The sequence below is a fragment of the Pleurodeles waltl genome, chromosome 9 (genome assembly GCF_031143425.1).
Source record: "Pleurodeles waltl isolate 20211129_DDA chromosome 9, aPleWal1.hap1.20221129, whole genome shotgun sequence".
Lineage (NCBI taxonomy): Eukaryota > Metazoa > Chordata > Amphibia > Caudata > Salamandridae > Pleurodeles > Pleurodeles waltl.
In genome coordinates, this window is record NC_090448.1 from 1,178,449,468 (window position 1) to 1,178,470,359 (window position 20,892).

The 20,892-nt window shown below is 49.7% G+C and overlaps 1 protein-coding gene across 1 annotated transcript in view; it reads left to right on the plus strand.

Moving 5' to 3' along the window:
• Positions 1–20,892, plus strand: part of NPAS3 (neuronal PAS domain protein 3) — a 1,356,068-nt gene that overhangs the window by 1,289,956 nt on the left and 45,220 nt on the right. Inside the window, exons 7-8 of the mRNA XM_069209098.1 lie at positions 4,640–4,833; positions 6,595–6,701. Of these exons, the coding sequence (XP_069065199.1) occupies positions 4,640–4,833; positions 6,595–6,701 (301 nt within the window). The remainder of the gene's footprint in view (positions 1–4,639; positions 4,834–6,594; positions 6,702–20,892) is intronic.

Genomic DNA, 20,892 nt, shown 5'->3' on the forward strand with positions numbered 1-20,892 from the left:
AACGAAACATCGGCGTTCGAGGCATGGTCCTTCAGAGCCTAGTCCGGGGCCGACTTCACACCTCCCCACCTTTCTGGGAGCCGGAGCGACCCCCACTCAAATTAAAGAGTCTTATGAGGCCTTGTGCCTCATTTTTGAGCGGCCCAACCCCACAGAGTGCCTTGAGGCCCTGTGAGCCAGTGCGTCGTGGTTCAGACCCTGACTCCAATGGCCCTCATGGATCTGGACCGGTGGCGGTCATGCCACTATGACCTTCCCTGCTGGTGCCTACTGGCAGCGGCAGCCCCATTTTAATCCCTGAAACCAATGCAGATTCCAGGGCCAACAGGGCCCTTGGGTCCAAGGTTGGTGCCTCGGGATTGTTCTGAAGGGCTAGGCCTCAGGGAAGAAGAGGGGTTACTAGACGTTTAGAATACCAGGCTGAAGCAAAGGATATGGAATGGAGTGAGGAACCGGGTGATGCCAGCGGACTGAACATGTCTCCAGGTACCAGCATGCTTTCTCCCTCTCCTGTGGCTAAGGCAGAGGGAGCTACCTACACTATGTCAGTGAAGAGGGCAGACGAGGTCCTAGACCTTGGGTTTCTGTCAATGGCAGTCAATACCGACATCGTGACAGAGGTGCTGCAACAGGGCGCTTTTTCCTTTGAATCTCTGCTCCCTTTCAACAGAGACCTCTAGGATGTCCTTCTGGGAACCTGGTCCATACCCAGCACAGAGGCTCCAGTGAATAGAACAATTGCCAGCAGCCATCGTCCCACCACAGGGGAACTAAACTTCCTCACCAAACACCCCACCTCGGAGAGCTTAGTGGTCCAAGTTTCTACTTCTCATGGTGCATTCCCTGCCGCACTCCGGGACAGGAAATCCAAGAGGCTGGACAGCCTGGGTAAGAAAATATTTTTTCTCACCAGACTTGCATTGCCGTCAGTGAACACTAAGTGCTTATTGAGCCGCTGTTCCCACATACTGTGAGAAATGGTGGAGCGAATGCTGCCACAAGTCCCGGAGGAGGCCCAGGCCATTCTCTCACAAGCAGCCAATGCCAGGAGAGACGCAACAACGTTCACTATATGTTGTGCTTTGGACACGACCGACTCGTTGGGCAGAGTAGTTTCAATGACGGTGGCACTCAGACACCACGCCTGGCATGGAACGTCTGGCACCTGTCCCTTCGGAGACAAGGCAGACTCTGTGCTGGAGTGCTTTAAGGACTCATGGGCTGTGGCTGAGTCCTTGGGCCTCTCAGCTACCCCATGTAATCCTCATTCTGCCTTTTGCTTGTTGTGTGGCTGCAGAAAGGGCTTTCAACCACACCAACCCTATCCTGGCCACTGGTCCACGCAAGCTTTCCAGCCTCTGCGTGGATGAGGGTGCAGTTCCTACCGATCCCGTCGGTCAAGTTGCCAGTGGTCTGGTCCAACCACCGCCGCCTGGCAGCTGCAGCATCCAAACCCTCTTAATCTTACCTTTTTGGGTCGTGGGCATGCAGTTGGTGGTGGACTGCGCCATCATCTCCATCTCTGGCAGTTCATAACATCAGACAGGTGGGTTCAACAGATTGTTCGGAGGGGCTATTGCCTCCCCCTCAAATTCTCCCCTCCCTTAATGCCTCCATCTTATGATCGGCTGACAGAGGATCATTTGACCTTGCTCCATGGGTTTTGATGGGACTGACTCTAAGGCTGCTGGGCCTCATGGCCTCCTGCATCCTGCTGGTGACGCATGCCAGATGACTTATATGGGCTCTGCAGTGGGACCTGAAGTTCCAGTGGGTGCAGCATAAGGGGAATCTCTCTGACGTGGTCCAGACTCTCGAAGGGAACTGCAAAGGACCTGCAGTGGTGGCAAAAAACCTGGGATTGGGTCAGAGGCAGACCCCTCTCTCTTCCCCAACCAGATCTCACAGTAGTGACGGATGCATCACCCCTGGGAAGGGGCGGCCCTTTGAGAGAGGTGAAGATCAGAGGCCTCTGGTCTCCGGTGGAATCCAGACTCCATCTACATCAACATGCTGGAGCTCTATGCAATCCAACTGGGATTGAAGGCCTTCTTACCCTCTATCAAGGCAAGGCCAGTGCAGGTGTTCACGGATAACACCACTGCCATGTGGTACTGCAACAAACTGGGAGGGGTGGTATTGTGGATCCACTGTCAAGAGGCCCTGCATCTCTGGACATTACTTGGAACAGCACGGCATGACTTTGGTGGTTCACATTCTGGCAAATTCCCTGAACACTAGTGCGGAAAAACTCAGCTGTCAATGCCTAGCTGATTACGAGTGGCATTTCTAACCAGAGGTGGTGCAAGGTCTCTTTCAGCAGTGGGGAGAGCCTTGGTTAGATCTCTTCACCTCCACCGAGAATCCCCAATGTCAGCAGTTTTGCATGCTGGAGTTTCCAAGGTGGCTCTCACTTGGGACGCTTTTCGGCCTCAGTGGAGTTCAGGCCTCCTTTATGCCTTTCTGCCCATACCACTCCTGCCCAGAGTTGTCCAGAAGATCACGAACGACCAAGTCATCCCGTTTGCTCCGGAATGGGCATGGAGAGTCTGGTATACGGAGCTTCTGTATATAAGTGTTGATCCTCCGATCAGGCAGACTCTTGGGAAGATTTTCTGTTGCAGCAGGAGGGGAGAGTCCTTCACCCAAACCTGCCAACTCTTTGCCTTCATGTGTGGAGATTCACTGGCAACAGATGATAGCCTTTGACCTTCATCCTGAAGTCTGCAATGTTATTCTGGCAGCTGGGCGTCCCTTCTCCAAGACAACAGACGCCTGCCCTTGGAAGCGATTTGTATCATATTGTACAGAAAAGTCCATTGGTACACTATCTGCCTCCCTTTCTGGTATTTTGCTCTTTATTCTTACTGCTGCCCAGTAGGCCTCTGCTTTGGGCACTCTGAAGGGTTACCTTTCTGCTCTGTCTGCCTTCTTGCGGCTGCCTGGCCAACCCTCTTTATTTATGTCCCCTATTGTACATAGAATTCTGAAGGGTCTTGTTCATGTGTTTCCCTCTTCTCCTTTTGTGATGCCTCAGTGGGACCTTAATTTAGTCCTCACGTTCTTGACGTGTGCTCCTTTTGAGCCTCTTCCCAGTTGTCCCCTCAGGCTGCTCAAGATTAAAACAGCCTTTTTGTGGCAATTACATCTGCCGTATGGTGAATGAGCTGCAGGCATTATCTTCCAAGCCTCCATTCTCATCACTTTATTGGGACAAACTGGTGCTTCCCATGATGACCTCTTTCCTGCCGAACGTGGTAACACCTTTCCATGTGGGCCAATCTGTCACCTTGGCCAGCTTCAATGCTCCTCCACATCCCCTTAAGGAAGAGGAGTGACTCCACCGTCTGGACCCACAAAGACCAGTCTCATTCTGTCTTGACCACACATGAGACTTCAGGGTGCATGACCAACGTTTTGTGGCGTATGTTGGGGCAAAGAAAGGTGCGGAGGTGCAGAAAATACCATCTCTAGATGGGTCATTCTCTGCATCAAGATCTGCTACGCACTGGCAAAGAAGCAGCCTCCTGAGGGCTTATGAGCTCATCCCACCAGAGCTAAAGCTGTGGCCACTGCATTGGCACGTGGAGTCCTAATCCTGGACGTCTGCACGGCAGCAACGTGGGCTTCGCTGCATACATTTACCAAGCATTACTGCCTGGACAGTCAGGTCCACAGGGATGGGCATTTCTCCAGTTCGGTCCTGTAGGACTTCCTGGTTTAAATTTGTCCAGAGTTCCACCACTGGGGATGGCATTGCTTGGGTATCTATTTAAAGGTGAGGAATCTGGGGCTGGAACTCTCTATCAGACGAACAAGTTACTTACCTTCGGTAACACGTTATCTGGTAGAGACAGTAGCTAGCCTTATTGACCCACGCATCCTCCCCGCCCTTTGGACAGATTTCTAGGGTTAGGGATGATCCCTTTCAGGGCCCTACAATTGACACACCAGTGTCACTGCACTTCATGGCGCCACGCTCCTGGCATGGAAAGTTGTGGAAAGTAATGAACGTCAGCGCACGAGGTGGCACCTGTACAGGTGAAGCAAACATCACTTCCAGCGTGGACTACACCGACGGTGTGGAGCTGACCGATGCTACCTACTGCTGCTCACGAAAAACCTCCCGGGTCTAGTCTGACGCATGGCGACTTCCAAGGTTAAGAATCTGTGGTTAGATATTGTCTCTACCAGATAAGGCATTACCGAAGGTGAGTAACTTGTTCTTCACTGCTGCTCTTGGCACTGGTAACTCAACATATCTATCAAAGTAACGTAAACTGCTGCCCTTGGTACCTCAGTTTATGTATGGAAGAATCATTCACTGCTGCCCTTGGTATCTCAGTTTATGCATGGAAGTATTATTCACTGCTTCCCTTGGTATCTCAGTGTATCTATGGGAGTATTGTACGTTGCTGTCCTTACCCCTGATATCTCCATGTATGTCACCTTCCTGCCTCACACTGGGGGCTCCTTCCTCACAGGTCCCCCTGATGTTACCTCCTGATGTTACCCCATGATGTCACCTTCCTGCCTCACCCTGGTGGCTCCTTCCTCACAGGTCCCCCTGATGTTACCTCCTGATGTTACCCCCTGATATTACCTTCCTGCCTCACTCCTGGTGTCTCTTTCGTCACAGGTCATCCACATCACTGGCCGGTTGCGGCTGCGGGTGTCCCTGTCCCATGGACGCACCATTCCAAGCCAAGTCATGGGCCTGGTGGTGGTCGCCCACGCGTTACCACCCCCCACGATGAACGAGGTCAGAATCGACTGCCACATGTTCGTCACCCGCGTCAACATGGACCTGAATATCATCTACTGTGAGAACAGGTGCGTGTGGCCTTCTGTGTATGCTGCCTGGCCGGGCGTTAACAGTGGGAGCATTGCCAGCCATTGGAAGAAAGGACAGGGCATTAACAGCTGGAGCACTGCCAGCCATTGAAAGAAATAGTAGGGCATTAACAGTGGGAGAACTGCCAGCCATTGGAAGAAGGGACAGGGCATTAACAGCGGGAGTACTGCCGGGTATTGAAAGAAAGGGTAGGGCATTAACAGCGGGAGCACTGCCAGCCATTGAAAGAAGGGACAGGGCATTAACAGCGGGAGCACTGCTAGCCATTGAAAGAAGGGACAGGGCATTAACAGCCAGAGCACTGTCAGCCATTGAAAGAAGGGACAGGGCATTAACAGCGGGAGTACTGCCGGGCATTGAAAGAAAGGGTAGGGCATTAACAGCGGGGGCACTGCCAGCCATTGAAAGAAGGGACAGGGCATTAACAGCGGGAGCACTGCTAGCCATTGAAAGAAGGGACAGGGCATTAACAGCCAGAGCACTGTCAGCCATTGAAAAAAGGGACAGGGCATTAACAGCGGGAGCACTGCCAGCCATTAGTATTCTAACTCTAGCCCTTGAGGCTCTATATGGCTAGGTGCCTTCCCCTACTATCAGCAAACGCAGGGAGTAAAACTGCGGGGTTGCTAGTACTCTTGCGTGTAATGCACTGACATGCGCACTAGAGGCTGAGGGGCGCAGTCAGATGGAAGCTTCCACAGACGCCAGATTTAGGGCCTGATTTAGAGTTTGTCAGATTAGTTACTCCGTCATAAACGGGCCAGATATCCCATCTGCTGTATTGCGATTTCCATAAGAAATAATGGGATCATAATATGGAGGACGGGATATCCGTCATGGTTGTGTCGGAATAACCCCATCCCCCAAACTCTTAACCAGGTCCTTAGTTTCCTCTGTAGTTGGTTCATGCGCCTGTTATTTGTTCATACTTCTCTATGCCTTGATCGCATGCACATCTGATAGGTTCATGTGCCTCTCTCAGCCAGTTGCTCTTATGTCATTGGTTCATGGTCCCAGTGGGCATGGCAGAAACTGGGAAGCCAAGTTCACTATTCTACCTGCAGTCTTGCAATAGTACAAGTGGCTCATTTACTATTCTAACTTCAGTCCTAGGATATTTTGTGGAAAGTTGAAAATTCCCCAAGTAGTTTAAGACTGTCTTAAAAAGACGTGCATTTGCTTTGACCCAAGTGCTGCCCTGTGGACTGAGCTCAGGGAAAAAGCTAAAAGGCCCTTGTGATCCTTTCACACTCCATTGTGTGTGATTCCTACTCATCTGTGATTGGTCCGTGGTTCTCTCCGATTGGCTAACGCCTCTTTGTAAAGTTGGTATCATTCGTTGTGATTTGTTGATTTCTAGGTCATTCTTCATGCTCCAGTGAGGTTGATTTGTGCTTCCCTTATTTTGGTCTATTCTCCTCTGTCATTGGTTCATATCCCTCAGTTATTTGTCAATGCTCCTTTATGATTAGCCGGTATACTTTTCCATTGATTAATGCTCAGGGGTGATTGGTTTGTGCTCCTCTGTGGTTGGCCCATGCTCTTCTGTTTGTACTATGCTCCTTAGTGATTAGTTGATGCTCCCTCAGATAGATTCATACTTCTGTGTGATTGGCTGAGCTCAACTCCTGGTGCTTTGTTCTCCATCATTTGTTCAAGATATTCTATGCATCTTCCTGGTGATCTGTGATTGATTGGTTCATGCTGTTCTCTCATTAGTCTCTGCTCCTCCTGTGCAGGATTTCTGACTACATGGACATGTCTCCGGTCGACATTGTGGGGAAGAAATGTTACCAGCTGATACACGCCGAAGACGTAGAGGGGATCCGGCATTGCCACCTCGACTGTGAGTGCTCAGAGTGCATGCGTTCCTTTGAGGCCCTTTGTAAATTGTAATTGTATTTATATAGCACTTAGTAGCCCTGATGAGGCATTAAATCGCTTGTCGGTGAGTAGCACGCTACTCTGGAGCCCAAAGGATTAGTGGTGGATTAGTCTGGGGAGATATGAGTTGTTAAATTGAGCGGTGTTCTTGTGAGTCCGTTAGTTTGATTGACTAGGATGAAGGGGGGAATAGAGGAGGGAAGAGCCTAGCTGGTGTTGTTTGAAAGCTCATATTAGTCAGGTGAAGTTTTGGATGAGTCAAAGGAGGGATACAGGAGGGAAGAGTCTAGGAAGTTTCATTTTGGAGATCATGGTAGTAAAATTAGGTTGGGGTCGGACGAGGAAGGAGTCTAGAAAAGGTTATATGGGAGATCATATTAGTAAAATGAGGTTTGGGATGAGTGAAAGGACGGATAGAGGGGGGAGGCGGCTAGGATGGGTTATACGGGAGATGATAGTAGTAGAATGAGGAGCAGTGGTAGTAATAATAGGGTAGGTTGGCCACTGAACCGTTCACACTGTGCAGCAGTCTAGAGAGCAAATGTTTGTCTCAAGTCCATCGTCTGTGCTGGTGAGTCATCGTTCATGTCACCATGAGGCCGCTGTGTGCATACACTACAATGAGGCCCTATGCTAACTGAGTCCTTATGTCTCAATGAGGCCTTCCACTGTGGCCGCTGTGTGCATACACTACTGTGAGGCCCTGTGCTTACTGAGTCCTTACATCTCCATGAGGCCTTCTCCAATGGTTGCTGAGTCCTTACATCTCCATGAAGCCAGGATGCTGAGTCCTTACATCTCCATGAGGCCATCTACAATGGCTGCTGGGTCCTTACAACTCCATGAGGCCATCTCCAATGGTTGTTGAGTCCTTATGTCTCCATGAGGCCATCTGCTGGGTCCTTGCATCTCCATGAGGCCATCTCCAGTGGTTGCTGGGTCCTTACATCTCCATGAGGCCATCTCCAATGGTTGCGGAGTACTTACGTCTCCATGAGGCCATCTACAATGGCTGCTGGGTCCTTGCATCTCCATGAGGCCATCTCCAGTGGTTGCTGGGTCCTTACATCTCCATGAGGCCATCTCCAATGGCTGCTGGGTCCTTACATCTCCATGAGGCCATCTCCAGTGGTTGCTGGGTCCTTACATCTCCATGAGGCCATCTCCAATGGTTGCTGAGTCCTTACATCTCCATGAGGCCTTCTCCAATGGTTGTGGAGTCCTTACGTCTCTATGAGGCCATCTCCAATGGCTGCTGGGACCTTATGTCTAAGGATGTCTACCGTCTATGCCTTCTGAGGCCCTGGGTCAGCATCAGCAGTTCCTTCTGGCTGCTGTGTCCTTCTGTCTCCACAGACACCGTCTGCTGCGCCTGCAGAGCCAGCTGCTGCCTGAGTCTATATGGTTGCTGAGTCCAAATGCCATTATGAGGCCCTTTGGCTGCTGGGTCCATACGTCTCCTAAGGCTGTCCCTTATGGCTGCTTAATGTAAATGCTGCTGTGAGTGCCTATGGCAGCTGAGTCCTTCTGTCCCCTATAGACAACCCCTGTGGCTGCTGAGTTCTTATTTACTTGAAGGTCGTGGTTTGTGGCTGCTGAGTTCTTACTTCTCAAGGCCTTCCCCTGCGACAGTTGAGTCCTTGTGTCTCTCGGTGCCTTCGCCTACGGTAGATGAGTCCTTATGTCTTCAAAGACAGGCCTTATAGCTGTTGAGTCCATATGCTGTTGTGAGAACCAGTGGCTGTTGAGGCCTTATGTTCACAAGAGGCCATCGCCTTAAGATTCCTGATGACTCTGAAGGACATCGGCTATGTCTGCTGAGACCTTAAGTGTCTCGAGGTTGATCCTTTTGACTGCTGAATCCATATGCTGGTACAAGGCCTTATGTTTGTGAGTTATTATGCTCCCCCAGGCTGTTGCCTATGACTGAGTGCTTATCTCTCTCGAGCCCGCCCCTTCTGGCTGCTGAGTCCTTATGCTGCTGTAGGGCCCTATTGTTGCTGAGTCCTTCCCTCTCACGGGGCCGTCTCCTGTGGCTGCTAAGTCCTTATCCTATAGTTGCTGAGTTCTTAGCTCCCCACGCTGCCATTTCCTGTGGTTGCTGATCGTTACCCTGGAATAGGCCCTATTGTTGCTGGGTCCTTACCTCCCTGTGAGGCCGTCTCCTGTGGCTGCTGAGTCCTTATCCTAAGGTTGCTGAGTCCTTCCCACCCCACCGGGGAGTCTCCTGTGGGTGCTGAGTCCTTACCTCCCACGAGGCCATCTCCTGTGGCTGCTGATTCCTTATCTCTGTGGCTACTGAGTCCTTACCTTCCACGAGGCAGACTCCTGTGGCTGCTGAGTCCTTATCCTAAGGTTGCTGAGTCCTTCCCACCCCACCGGGGAGTCTCCTGTGGGTGCTGAGTCCTTACCTCCCACGAGGCCATCTCCTGTGGCTGTTGATTCCTTATCTTTGTGGCTACTGAGTCCTTACCTTCCACGAGGCAGACTCCTGTGGCTGCTAAGTCCTTATCCTATGGTTGCCGAGTCCTTACCTCCCCACCAGGCCATCCCCTGTGGCTGCTGAGTCCTTATCTTGCTGTAGGGCCCTATGATTGCTGAGTCCTAACCCCCCCCCCACCAGGCCGTGTCCTGTGGTTGCTGAGTGGTTATCCTGGAGTAGGCCCAATTGTTGCTGAGTCCTTACCTCCAAGGAGACCGTCTCCTTTGGCTGCTGAGCCCTTATCCTGTGGTTGCCGAGTCCTTACCTCGCAGGAGGCCGCCTCCTGTGGTTGCTGAGTCCTTACCTCCCAGGAGGCCGCCTCCTGTGGCTGCTGAGTCCTTACCCTGTGGTTGCTGAGTCCTTACATCCCTGCGAGGAAGCTCTATACAGCTTCTGTGTCAGCATGGAGGGGCGCCCAGGGAACGTCTGGGGTGCTTCACACGCAGGCCGAGATGTCGGTGTATCTAATGAAATTGTACATAGATTATTGAGTAGAAATGAAAATATGTCGCATTCCAACAGCCCTGGAACCTCGTCCAACCACACAAAACCAGACTTCAGTTTCAGCTTCTGACTCTCACGCGAGACAAAACACAAAAACCAACACAGAGCTCAATGTCTACGTCCCTTAACATCTGACTGTGTGTTATTTTGAGATTAAGCACTGCTGGGCTGTATCCACATCACTTTCCACAGGACACCCTTGAGAGCTCTCTCCCCATCACCCACAATGCACTGGGGTAGCGCTGAATTCACACGTCACTAGCCGGAGGACCTGGACTAATCACGTCACTTTCACTACAAAATATAAAGTCACCATTTCTGATTCACCGGGTGCACACTCGTGTGAGGCTGCAGCACCTTAAAGCATCAGTGCATTTATTCAAGGCACCTGCAGTGAAGGCTTCAAGCGGGGCACGTCCTGCCTGTCCTCAGCATCCGTAGTAATTAAAACAAACATTTGCAATGCAATTGGCCTCACATTTGCTTGAGTTAGAACTATTGGCATTGTAAATTCATGACTGGACATTTCTTGCCACATAAATTGGTCAATTCTGCCTCATAATTTCGTCTTTTCCTGCCACATAATTCCAGTGGGACTGCGTATAACTAAAGCACTTAAATTTACCTTCTTCCTCTATCTGCAGCAAAAAAATGAAAGTGTTCCCATTTAGCGCCCTAATTTAAATCTGCTAATTCTAATCTGTTCCCATTGTCCTAGGACCACCACCGGCTAAGTTATGAGCAAAAATGTTTTGAAAAAGAATGCTTGCAGAGCATTATGGGACGATTTCCAGAGTGCAGTGAATATTGTAGTATTGGCTCTCCCACTGTGCCGGGAGAGCTGCTTTCACTTTGAGGATTTCTGTTTTAATAAAGCATTCACCAATTTCAAGTGTTTTAATGGGAGAGACACAAGCGATGACTCTGAATAGGTAACTGTGAACAATGTGACCAGCGCTCCAATACCGCCGATCGAGTTCACGCTGTGAGTGCCATGGCCACCATGCAGCACGAAGGGGAGAGACAAAAGAAATAGTTCTCCCACGCTGAAGTATATCAACAGTCGTGCAATAATCCATGTAACAAGCGCAGTCTGCAAGAAGGTAAGAAAAACCGCCTCAAGGCGGGACAAATGTAAAGCCTTTACCAAGGACATCAAGTGATTTTTGAAAGGCAGATCCATAAAGGAGTTTAAGTGATGGGCGTGCGGTGGGCGGGGTTAAAAGCCCACAATACTTATAAAAGGTCAAAGTGCTTGCACGCTCGACCTAAAAAACGGGTATTGAGATGGCCTGCCCCTCTCATGTCCGATACCACCCTGCTATGTTTATAAACAAACACACTGCAATGGCTCTAACCCCCCCATCACTCCACCCCCATAATCTGTGTCAGCAGTAAAGTGCTGTTTTACATGACACGCATTTTATTTCCTCTTCCATGTTGTGTACATGTCCCTATTCCTTTCTAGTGTTTGCCACATAATCCAGCATTTTCTGCGTAATCTGCAGGTTTCAACCAAAAAATAGTTTCTAGCTCAAACGGTTCAAAAGTTGCTCAGAAAGCAGCAACATGTGTTGCCGCGCGGTGGACGCCCTTTGCAAAGGTGGATTGGTCGCCTTTCTGTTACTCATTGCTATATTTCGGTGTTATACCACTACTAATGAGATGCAACCTACGCCTAGAGATAGTTAACAAGTGTGGAAACTAGAAAATAATGAAGTAATGTGATCACAAAATGTGCCACATTGAGCTGCATAGCTTGCCTTTTTTTGCAGCAGAATTTGGCCTTCCCCTGATGTATAATTTGAGTTGTCCTGTGTATAGTGTGGACAAGCATTGGTAAAGCCAATAGGTCTGACTTGTTTGATGTTTTTGCATTCATCATTATGTGCTGTTCTTGGACGTATTAACAGAAAACACACAGAGGTGCGCAGGACCTGGTCAGGTGGCCCACGGCACCAAGCACAAGATTCTGGCGGACGCAAACCCAAGCGAAGGCGGATCCTCTAATCCCAATGTGGTACAGATATTTACTGGGATCTCCTGGGACACTCTGCTGATGCTGCAGAGAGCTCTGGAAGTACTAGGGCGGCGGACGTCCCTTCTGGCAGTGGTACCCAAGAGTGTGTCCAAAATAGTGACCAGAGCCATCTCGGTGCACGTGTAGAGGGCTTCCCATCAGGTCCACTCCATCCCTACTTGAGTTCTGCAAGAAACTGAAAACCTTCCTATTCAACTAGGCGCCCAGTTGGCCTACTCAACTACTCCAGTGCCTGGATACCCCTCCAGTGATAGGCGCTGTACAAATCCTCTTAACATATAGGGTGTTCAAGAGCATGGTTTCAACCAGCGTGGAAAGATGCTGAGGGAAGTCTTCATTTAAAGTCCTGCAGGTTGAGGCATAGGGGATCTGGGATGGTACATACTTAGGCCCATATTTATGGAAGATTAGTGTCACCTTAGCAACATTTATTTTGACGCTAAAGCAGCGCAAACTGAACTCCATATTTATGTTTCAACGCTAGACCCATCTATAGTCAAAATATTGGGGTTAGCGCCATTTCTATGAAGCGCCAACCCACCTTGCGTCAATGAGATGCAAGGTAGGCTTTCCCTTCCTAAAAATGTTGCTAGCCCCCAGCACCATATTTAACACCCAATGCAGAAACGATGCGCAACTACAAGGCGGGCCTAAATAATGGCTCTAAGCCCGTTTATCGTAATTATTTAACGCCTGGTCAGACCAGGCGTTAACGTGCTGGTAGGCCCATTTCCATGGGGAAACACCATGGAATGGGCACAAAGATGCCCACCCCAATCCCCAGCATCACCGCCACCCACACCACAGGGACACTACAGGAGGAGGGAGCCCATCCAAGCTTAAGTTGCAGGTATGTGTATGTGTAAGTGCCACTGGGGGCCCCTTACATAGGGCCCTTGGCTGCACTGGGTATGTTTGGCTTGCCCTGGGGACACTGCTCCCCTGTGGTGAGCACTGGGGTGGTGGTAATAACTTCTGTCTGTATTTAGACAGGAGTCATTTTTTGGCTGCTTGTGCATCAAAAAATGACACTAGACTGACTAGCAGCAGATTTTTTGCTGCTAATCAGCCTACCGTCATTTTTAACCCACTAGCGCCATTTCCCCTAACACCATCCCTCACCGGCTGGCGTCTTTTTTAGAGACGCTAGCTATTCCTTAGGGCCATAGTGCGTCATATCTTATATATGTCACACTGATGGCGTTAGGGAATGGCTTTAGCTCGTGTTAAAAAAATGACGCACAACCGCACTAGTGCAGCTGTGTGACATTCTTCATAAATATGGGCCTTAGAATCACAGGATTCACTGCGTGCTTTTTTTCACGAGTGGCACCACCCAGGATTCTTTACATTTAGGACCCCATTCCCAGGCCCCCTTTAACTCTGCAAGGAGGTGACTGAGACAGTTAACAATTCCAGGCAGTCTGTGAGTTACCAGGAGCAGTTGAAGTGCATAAAAAAAGTATGTGATCTCTGATCCTGAGTGCCATGGGGGCGGGGACTGTGGGGGAGGGGTCAGAGGCGTGGCTAAAGAGAACAAAATATTCTGTAACTACTCCTTCACCTTGGAAAACTGCATGTAAAATAACAAACATCTTACAAGAAAAATACATTGAAATGAAGGCAATCAGTGAGAAATACATTCATTTACGTATGAAGCCTCTATTGGTTAATGCGATCACTGCACATATCTGTGTGTCTAACTGAGAGCCACTGAACTGAATTCTATTGTTCAAGTGGGAAAGAGAGGAGTGTGTTTTTAGTGCTACAAGGTCCCAGCCTGTCACAGAAAGCACTATGAATATGTAAGTCATTATTTTATACTTGCATAACACACAGTATAGGACAGACTGCCCCAAAATGTGCAATAAAATTTAGGTTTAAAATTAAAAAAATAATTTCAAAATATAGATGTTAGTAATATGCCTAATGGACCAAGTCCACACATTTTTATAACTGTCCATTAAAAGCACGCACTCCACAGCTCAACTGGTCACCTTACCGTTCCTCTATAAAAATAAATCTTTGTCATTACAAAGCTTCCAGTGATTGAACTTCTGAGCAGCCTTTACATTTACAGATTAACTAAGTGGCACATTTACGTTTCTTCCATGGCGCTGAGCAGACATCCAGGTGAGAAGACCTGTTTCTTGTTAGCTTGTTCCCTGGCTTCACAGCACTGAAGACTTCCTCCCTCCCACTTCAGGTACAGCATCTCAAAAGTGTTGTAATTAACCATCCCTGGACAGTTGCTACTTAACATAAAATAGGGGAACTCTTTTAGTCAAATAAAAAACTTTGGGCACATCATGCCCCTCAGATCTCGCCCACTTTGACCTCTGGTTGACAGGAATCTGGAGTTAAACTCCCCAGAATGTGGCATAACCTCCGGTTTGGGGCTGGTGATTCTCGGGAATAAAACCAGTGGTTGAAGGGGGCGGGATCAGAGGGCATGATGTGCCCCTACTTTTCAGATTTATGAAGAACCGTTCCCCTACTTTTTATAAACAGCACGCTGTGCACGGGCTGCGGACCCCTGGCCAGAGAGCGCCTTTGTAAAGCTGGACAGACAGCTGAACAAGGACTAGTGTAACAATAGCCCCCGCAGCCCCTGCGGTGCAGAGGGACCCCCTCAGCACAGCACACTGTGCACGGGCTGTGGACCCCTGGCCAGAGAGCTCCTGTGGTGTGAAACCGAGGGAGGGGCAGACAGCTAAACAAGGACTAGTGTAACAATAGCCCCCGCAGCCCCTGCGGTGCAGGAGGACCCCCTCAGCACAGCACACTGTGCACGGGCTGTGGACCCCTGGCCAGAGAGCTCCTGTGCTGTGAAACCGAGGGAGGGGCAGGCAGCTAAACAAGCCTTCCTGCCAGGGAGCTGCTGCCTGAAAGAAATGTAAATGTGCACCAAACGAGATAATCTGTCAAATGTGAGGGGTAACCTGCAAATGTGCAGGATGCTTGGGAGCCTTTACTGGCTTTAATTGATTGAATCACTCAAAGCTTTGTGATGACAAAGATTTTTTTTTGACTGGTAGTACAAAGAGTTAACAACTGAGCTTTGAAGTAAGTGCTTTTATTTGAAACTGTATTTATACAGTGTTTACTACCCCTGTTGTAGGGACAATTATGTAAAAAATTGCATTAGTACAGTCTGGGCATTACTAAAATCCATATTTTGCAAGCACCATTGTATCTCAAACCTTCTTGAGCTTTTTGTAGCAGCCTATCTAATAGTGTGTGTAATGCAGGTTTAAAATAATCACGTACATATTCACAGTGCTTTCTGTTACAGACTGGGGCCTCATAGCCCTAAATATACACGTCACTAGTCTCCACTGCACAGGATTCAGGTCTGTGATTTTCTGGTTACACACAGACCACTGCAGTGCATTAACTAATAGAGGTTTCATAATAAACGATAGTGAATTTCTAGCTGAGTAACAACTTTTTAAAATGTATTTTTCATTTAAGCTGCCTGAAATTTTATATGAGGCTATCTGGTGGTGAAAGACCGAAAAAACCTACAGAATATTTTGTTTTTTAGCCACACCTTTGACCCCGCCCCCCACTCACTGACCCCGCCCCCACTGCCTGCAGCATCACAGTTCCCAGGCGTTTTTTAATGCACTTTGATGCCGGGTTAAACACTGATATTTCCCACCTCTTCCGAGATGATGGGGAGTAGAGTTGCGGGTGAGCATTCCCCCCACCCCCAGTGATGATGGTAGCAGGGGGGGACAGGCCTCCCCCTGGCCGAGTGTGGATCTGATGCAGTGAAGCTGGGCTGGGTGTGTCCAGACCCAGTAACTTCGGGTCCAGAACCCCCTGAGCACTCTGAGCTGCTGCCTGTACCCCAGTCACCCCCACCCTCCTGGGAACTCGCAGTGAGAGCTTGAGAGGTGACCCCACCATGCAGAAGAGAAGGGTTGGAAAATAAAGCAAGTTTGGGGACCAGTAACACTAAGAAGGAGCATGTGAGGAGGATCACAAGGTGAGATGACAACCCAGAGAAGCTGGGATTAGCTACATCTGGCAGGACTGGGAAGAGATGAAACAACTGTGTGAGTTTGTGGACTGAGGCTATTTGCAGGTTGTCAGACACAAGACGCATCTAACTGATTCAGTAAGAAAGTATCTGGAGAGGGCACCCCCGAGGGCATGAGAGGGGGTACCTGTCAACGCTCCACAGGGATGCTGACGGAGAGGAGGGACTGACAGCCACAGGTGGTCTGGGGGGGCTTGTGTGCTCGGGGGGCGCCCCCCACAGCCCCATCAACTCCACCGAGGGTGGAAGAAAGTTTCTCGAGTGGTCTCCAGATTTGAAGGGCAGCTCCACCCGTCACTCAGCGTCTGGCACTTGGCAATTACTTACATGAAAAAGAAACCTCTTCCCTGGTGACTTTTCGCGTTCCCTTAAGGGGGAGTGCCCCCTCCCCCAGTTGTCTGAGTCCTTATTAGGCGTAATTAAATGGACAATATGAATATACTGCGTCTCTGCGACTCCGGCTTCTTCTGCTTCAGAGCAAAGATGATTAATGCAAATACATATTACTTGAGATAACCATTTAGCAGCTAATTTAGCCAAATTTATTGCTGCCTTCAGTGCTTTTTCACTGCAGCAGGCTGGGACAAGGGCACTGTTGGCGGTGCGTGGGGCAGCGCTGCCCTCCAGTGGCCGCTCTGCGCAGCGCACTCAGTAACATGTGGCAGGATGATGTGCGGATAACTCCACCCAGCCCCGGGGGCTGAAGAAGATGCAATAAATACATGTCATGTGTGTCTTACATCAGGGCTAGGTCACTTCCGGTTCGGAAGCACTTCCACGTGGCAATGACTGCTTCTCATAGGCACCGAGCGCCTAGAGGCCATCCTTTCCGTCCCATTCACTCCCGCCTTGGTATACTTCCCTCTTCTGGTCTCTTCTCGGAGCCACAGGGGCCTCATGCAGAACCCCCTCGCCCTCCAAACACACACACAATCCCTGCGGTGAAGTGGGGTGCAGGGCAGGTTTCGTTTCCCCATACTAGAGGGGGGCCCTCAAGCCTCTCTGAGGGAGGAGTGCCACTGAGAGAAGCCTGTCCAAACACAAAAAGGGGGCCGGGGTGCAGAGTTCCTGGAGGGCACCCCTCCATGTTCTGTGTAGGAGGGCCCCCTCCAGTTTGCCTACCCCACTGCAGTGGCTGCCAGCTCTTACAGAAAAGCAAGGCCGGACTAGGCACCGGGCGTTTCCCCGGGAGGCTGGAAGTGTGGGGGAGTTGTAGCTTTGCAGTAGTTTTAAAAGCACTGTAGAGTTCCTTGTATATCCAACAGTTTTCATGGAACAATAAAAGTGCCAAGGTAACTCTGGTGATTAATGTACCTGCTAGACTGCATGGGTACCCACAAACATAATTCCAGGGGCCAAAAGATATTGTCTGTGATGTGACCGAGGGCCACATTGATGCCAGTAGGGTGGCTGTTTGTAGGATGCACTGATATAATATCATTTGATGTACTGAGGTGAAACAGTTCTGCATGTCAATAAAATATTCTTTGGAATTTTAAATACCTTATCACATTTTTACATTTTTGCTGCAAGATGCCTTTGGAAACACATTTATTTTTAAAGTTAGCTGGTGCAGGATGACTTAGTTGCTTCCTTTCTTTAACTTCAATTACCCTTTAAATAAAGGCTTGTCTTTTTATTTACCTCCTTCTCAGTGTTAGCGCTGAGATAAGAAAGCAGCAGCCCAGTGCTGGTGACCAGGGGGCTGCATATAAGGGTCAGGAGGGCCGCATGCGGCCCCCGGGCCGTACTTTGAGTATCACTGTGCTCATCATAGGTAGCGCAGAGGGTTAATAGACCTGCTGCAAAGAACATGTGCCATGCAGATCACAGAATATTTCATGTGCATAGTCAGTGGTCACAGAGCTCCTGTGCAGTTCATAAATTACAATAGTTATCTGGCACAGTGAGCTATGAACTGTCACCAAAGAGCTGCATGAAAACTGCATGGTGCAGGGTAGAAAGTTATGTTTTTTACCCAGTCTTTAATTATACTAATTTTGCTAAAAATGGTTAGTTTGAGTATAAATAAATTGCTATAAGTAAAGTCAACCCTAACCACTGTGTTACCTTCTAATCCAGAGTTTTGATTCTCCAGACTAAGAGCGCTTACAAATGGCTACCAGTGTGGAAGACGTGAATCCTACACCTTGTAGCCTCCCTTTGTCTTATGTAACATTTTCTGTACACTTATTTACACACATATGATTCTCTGTACCTGTATATGTGTGTGTGTGTGTGTGTAATGTAAAGTGCTCCAACACCCTATGCTGGTAAGAGAGGCGCTATAAAACAAATGAAATACATGTGAGAGAAGGGCCATGGAGAGATGAGAGGCACTGTTAGAGGGTGCGAGAGGGACTGTGGAGAGATACATGTGAGAGAGGGGCTATGGAGAGATGAGAGGCGCTGTTAGAGGGCGAGAGAGGGGCTGTGGAGAGATGCATGTGAGAGAGGGGTAATGGAGAGATGAGAGGCCCTGTCAGAGGGTGAGAGAGGGGTTACGGAGAGATACATGTGAGAGAGGGGTAATGGAGAGATGAGAGGCACTGTTAGGGGATGAGAGGGCTGTGGAGAGATACATGTAAGAGAGGGCTAAGAAAAGATGAGAGGCACTGTTAGAGGGTGAGAGAAGGGCTATGGAGAGATGAGAGGCACTGCTAGTGGGTAAGAGAGGGGCTGTGGAGAGATACATGTGAGAGAGGGGCTGTGGAGAGATGGGAGGCACTGTTAGAGGGTAAGAGAGGGGCTGTGGAGAGATACATGTGAGAGAGGGGCTATGGATAGATGAAGGGCACAGCTAGAGGGTGAGAGAGGGGCTGTGGAGAGACGTGAAAGGGGCTGTGGAGAGATGAGAGGCACTGTTAGAGGGTATGAGAGGGGCTGTGGAGAGATGAGGCACTGCTAGAGGGTGAGAGAGGGGCTATGGAGAGACGTGAGAGGGGCTGTGGAGAGATGAGGCACTGTTAGAGGGTGAGAGAGGGACTGTGGAGAGATACATGTGAGAGAGGGGATATGGATAGATGAGGGGCACTGCTAGAGAGTGAGAGAGGGGTTCTGGAGAGACACGTGAGAGGGGCTGTGGAGAGATACATGTGAGAGAGGGTCTGTGGAGAGATACATATGAGAGAGGGGCTATGAAGAGATGAGTGGCACTGCTAGAGAGTGAGAGAGGGGATCTGGAGAGACATGTGAGAGGGGCTGTGGAGAGATGAGAGGTGCTGTTAGAGGGTGAGAGAAGGGCTGTGGAGAGATACATGTGAGAGAATGGCTGTGGAGAGATACATGTGAGAGAGGGGCTATGGAGAGATGAGAGGGACTGTTAGAAGGTGAGAGAGGGGCTATGGAGAGATGAGAGGCACTGCTAGAGGGTGAGAGAGGGTCTGTGGAGAGATGAGAGGCACTGTTAGAGGGTGAGAGAGGGGCTGTGGAGAGCTGAGAGGCACTGTTAGAGGGTGAGAGAGGGGCTTTGGAGAGATACATGTGAGAGAGGGGATATGGATAGATGAGGGGCACTGCTAGACAGTGAGAGAGGGGTTCTGGAGATACATGTGAGAGAGGGGCTGTGGAGAGATACATGTGAGAGAGGGGCTATGGAGAGATGAGGGGCACTGCTAGAGAGTGAGAGAGGGGATCTGGAGAGACATGTGAGAGGGGCTGTGGAGAGATGAGAGGTGCTGTTAAGAGGGTGAGAGAAGGGCTGTGGAGAGATACATGTGAGAGAATGGCTGTGGAGAGATACATGTGAGAGAGGGGCTATGGAGAGATGAGAGGGACTGTTAGAGGGTGAGAGAGGGTGTAGGAAGTTGGCTCTGTATGTACTATTTCAAAGTAAGAAATAGCATGCACAGAGTCCAAGGGTTCCCCTTAGAGGTAAGATAGTGGCAAAAAGAGATAATTCTAATGCTCTATTTTGTGGTAGTGTGGTCGAGCAGTAGGCTTATCAGAGGGTAGTGTTAAACATTTGTTGTACACACACAGGCAATAAATGAGGAACATACACTCAAAGACAATTCCAGGCCAATAGGTTTTTATATAGAAAAAAATATTTTCTTAGTTTATTTTAAGAACCACAGGGTCAAGATTTACAAACAATACTTTAAATGAAAGGTATTTCACTTAGGAACTTTAGGAACTTGGAATTAGCAAAATAGCATATACAGTTTTCACACAAATGGCATATAGCTATTTTAAAACTAGACACTGCAATTTTCAACAGTTCCTGGGGGAGGTAAGTGTTTGTTAGTTTTGCAGGTAAGTAAACCACCTATGGGGTTCAAAGTTGGGTCCAAGGTAGCCCACCGTTGGGGGTTCAGGGCAACCCCAAAGTTACCACACCAGCAGCTCAGGGCCGGTCAGGTGCAGAGGTCAAAGTGGTGCCCAAAACGCATAGGCTTCAATGGAGAAGGGGGTGCCCCGGTTCCAGTCTGCCAGCAGGTAAGTACCCGCGTCTTCGGAGGGCGGACCAGGAGGGTTTTGTAGGGCACCGGGGGGGACACAAGTCAGCACAAAAAGTACACCCTCAGCGGCACGGGGGCGGCCGGATGCAGTGTGGAAACAGGCGTCGGGTTCGCAATGGAGTTCAATGGGAGACCAAGGGGTCTCTTCAGCGATGCAGGGAGGCAAGGGGGGGGGTCCTCGGGGTAGCCACCACCTGGGCAAGGGAGAGGGTCACCTGGGGGTCACTCCTGCCCTGGAGGTCAGATCCTTCAGGTCCTGGGGGCTGCGGGTGCAGTGTCTTTACCAGGCGTCGGGTCTTTGAAGCAGGCAGTTGCGGTCAGGGGGAGCCTCGGGATTCCCTCTGCAGGCGTCGCTGTGGGGGCTCAAAGGTCAACTCTGGCTACTCACGGTCTCGTAGTCGCCGGGGAGTCCTCCCTGTGGTGTTTGTTCTCCACAAGTCGAGCCGGGGGCATCGGGTGCAGAGTGCAAAGTCTCACGCTTCCGGCGGAAAACGTGTGTTATTTCAAAGTTGCTTCTTTGTTGCAAAGTTGCAGTCTTTGGGGAACAGAGCCGCTGTCCTCAGGAGTTCTTGGTCCTTCTAGATGCAGGGTAGTCCTCTGAGGCTTCAGAGGTCGCTG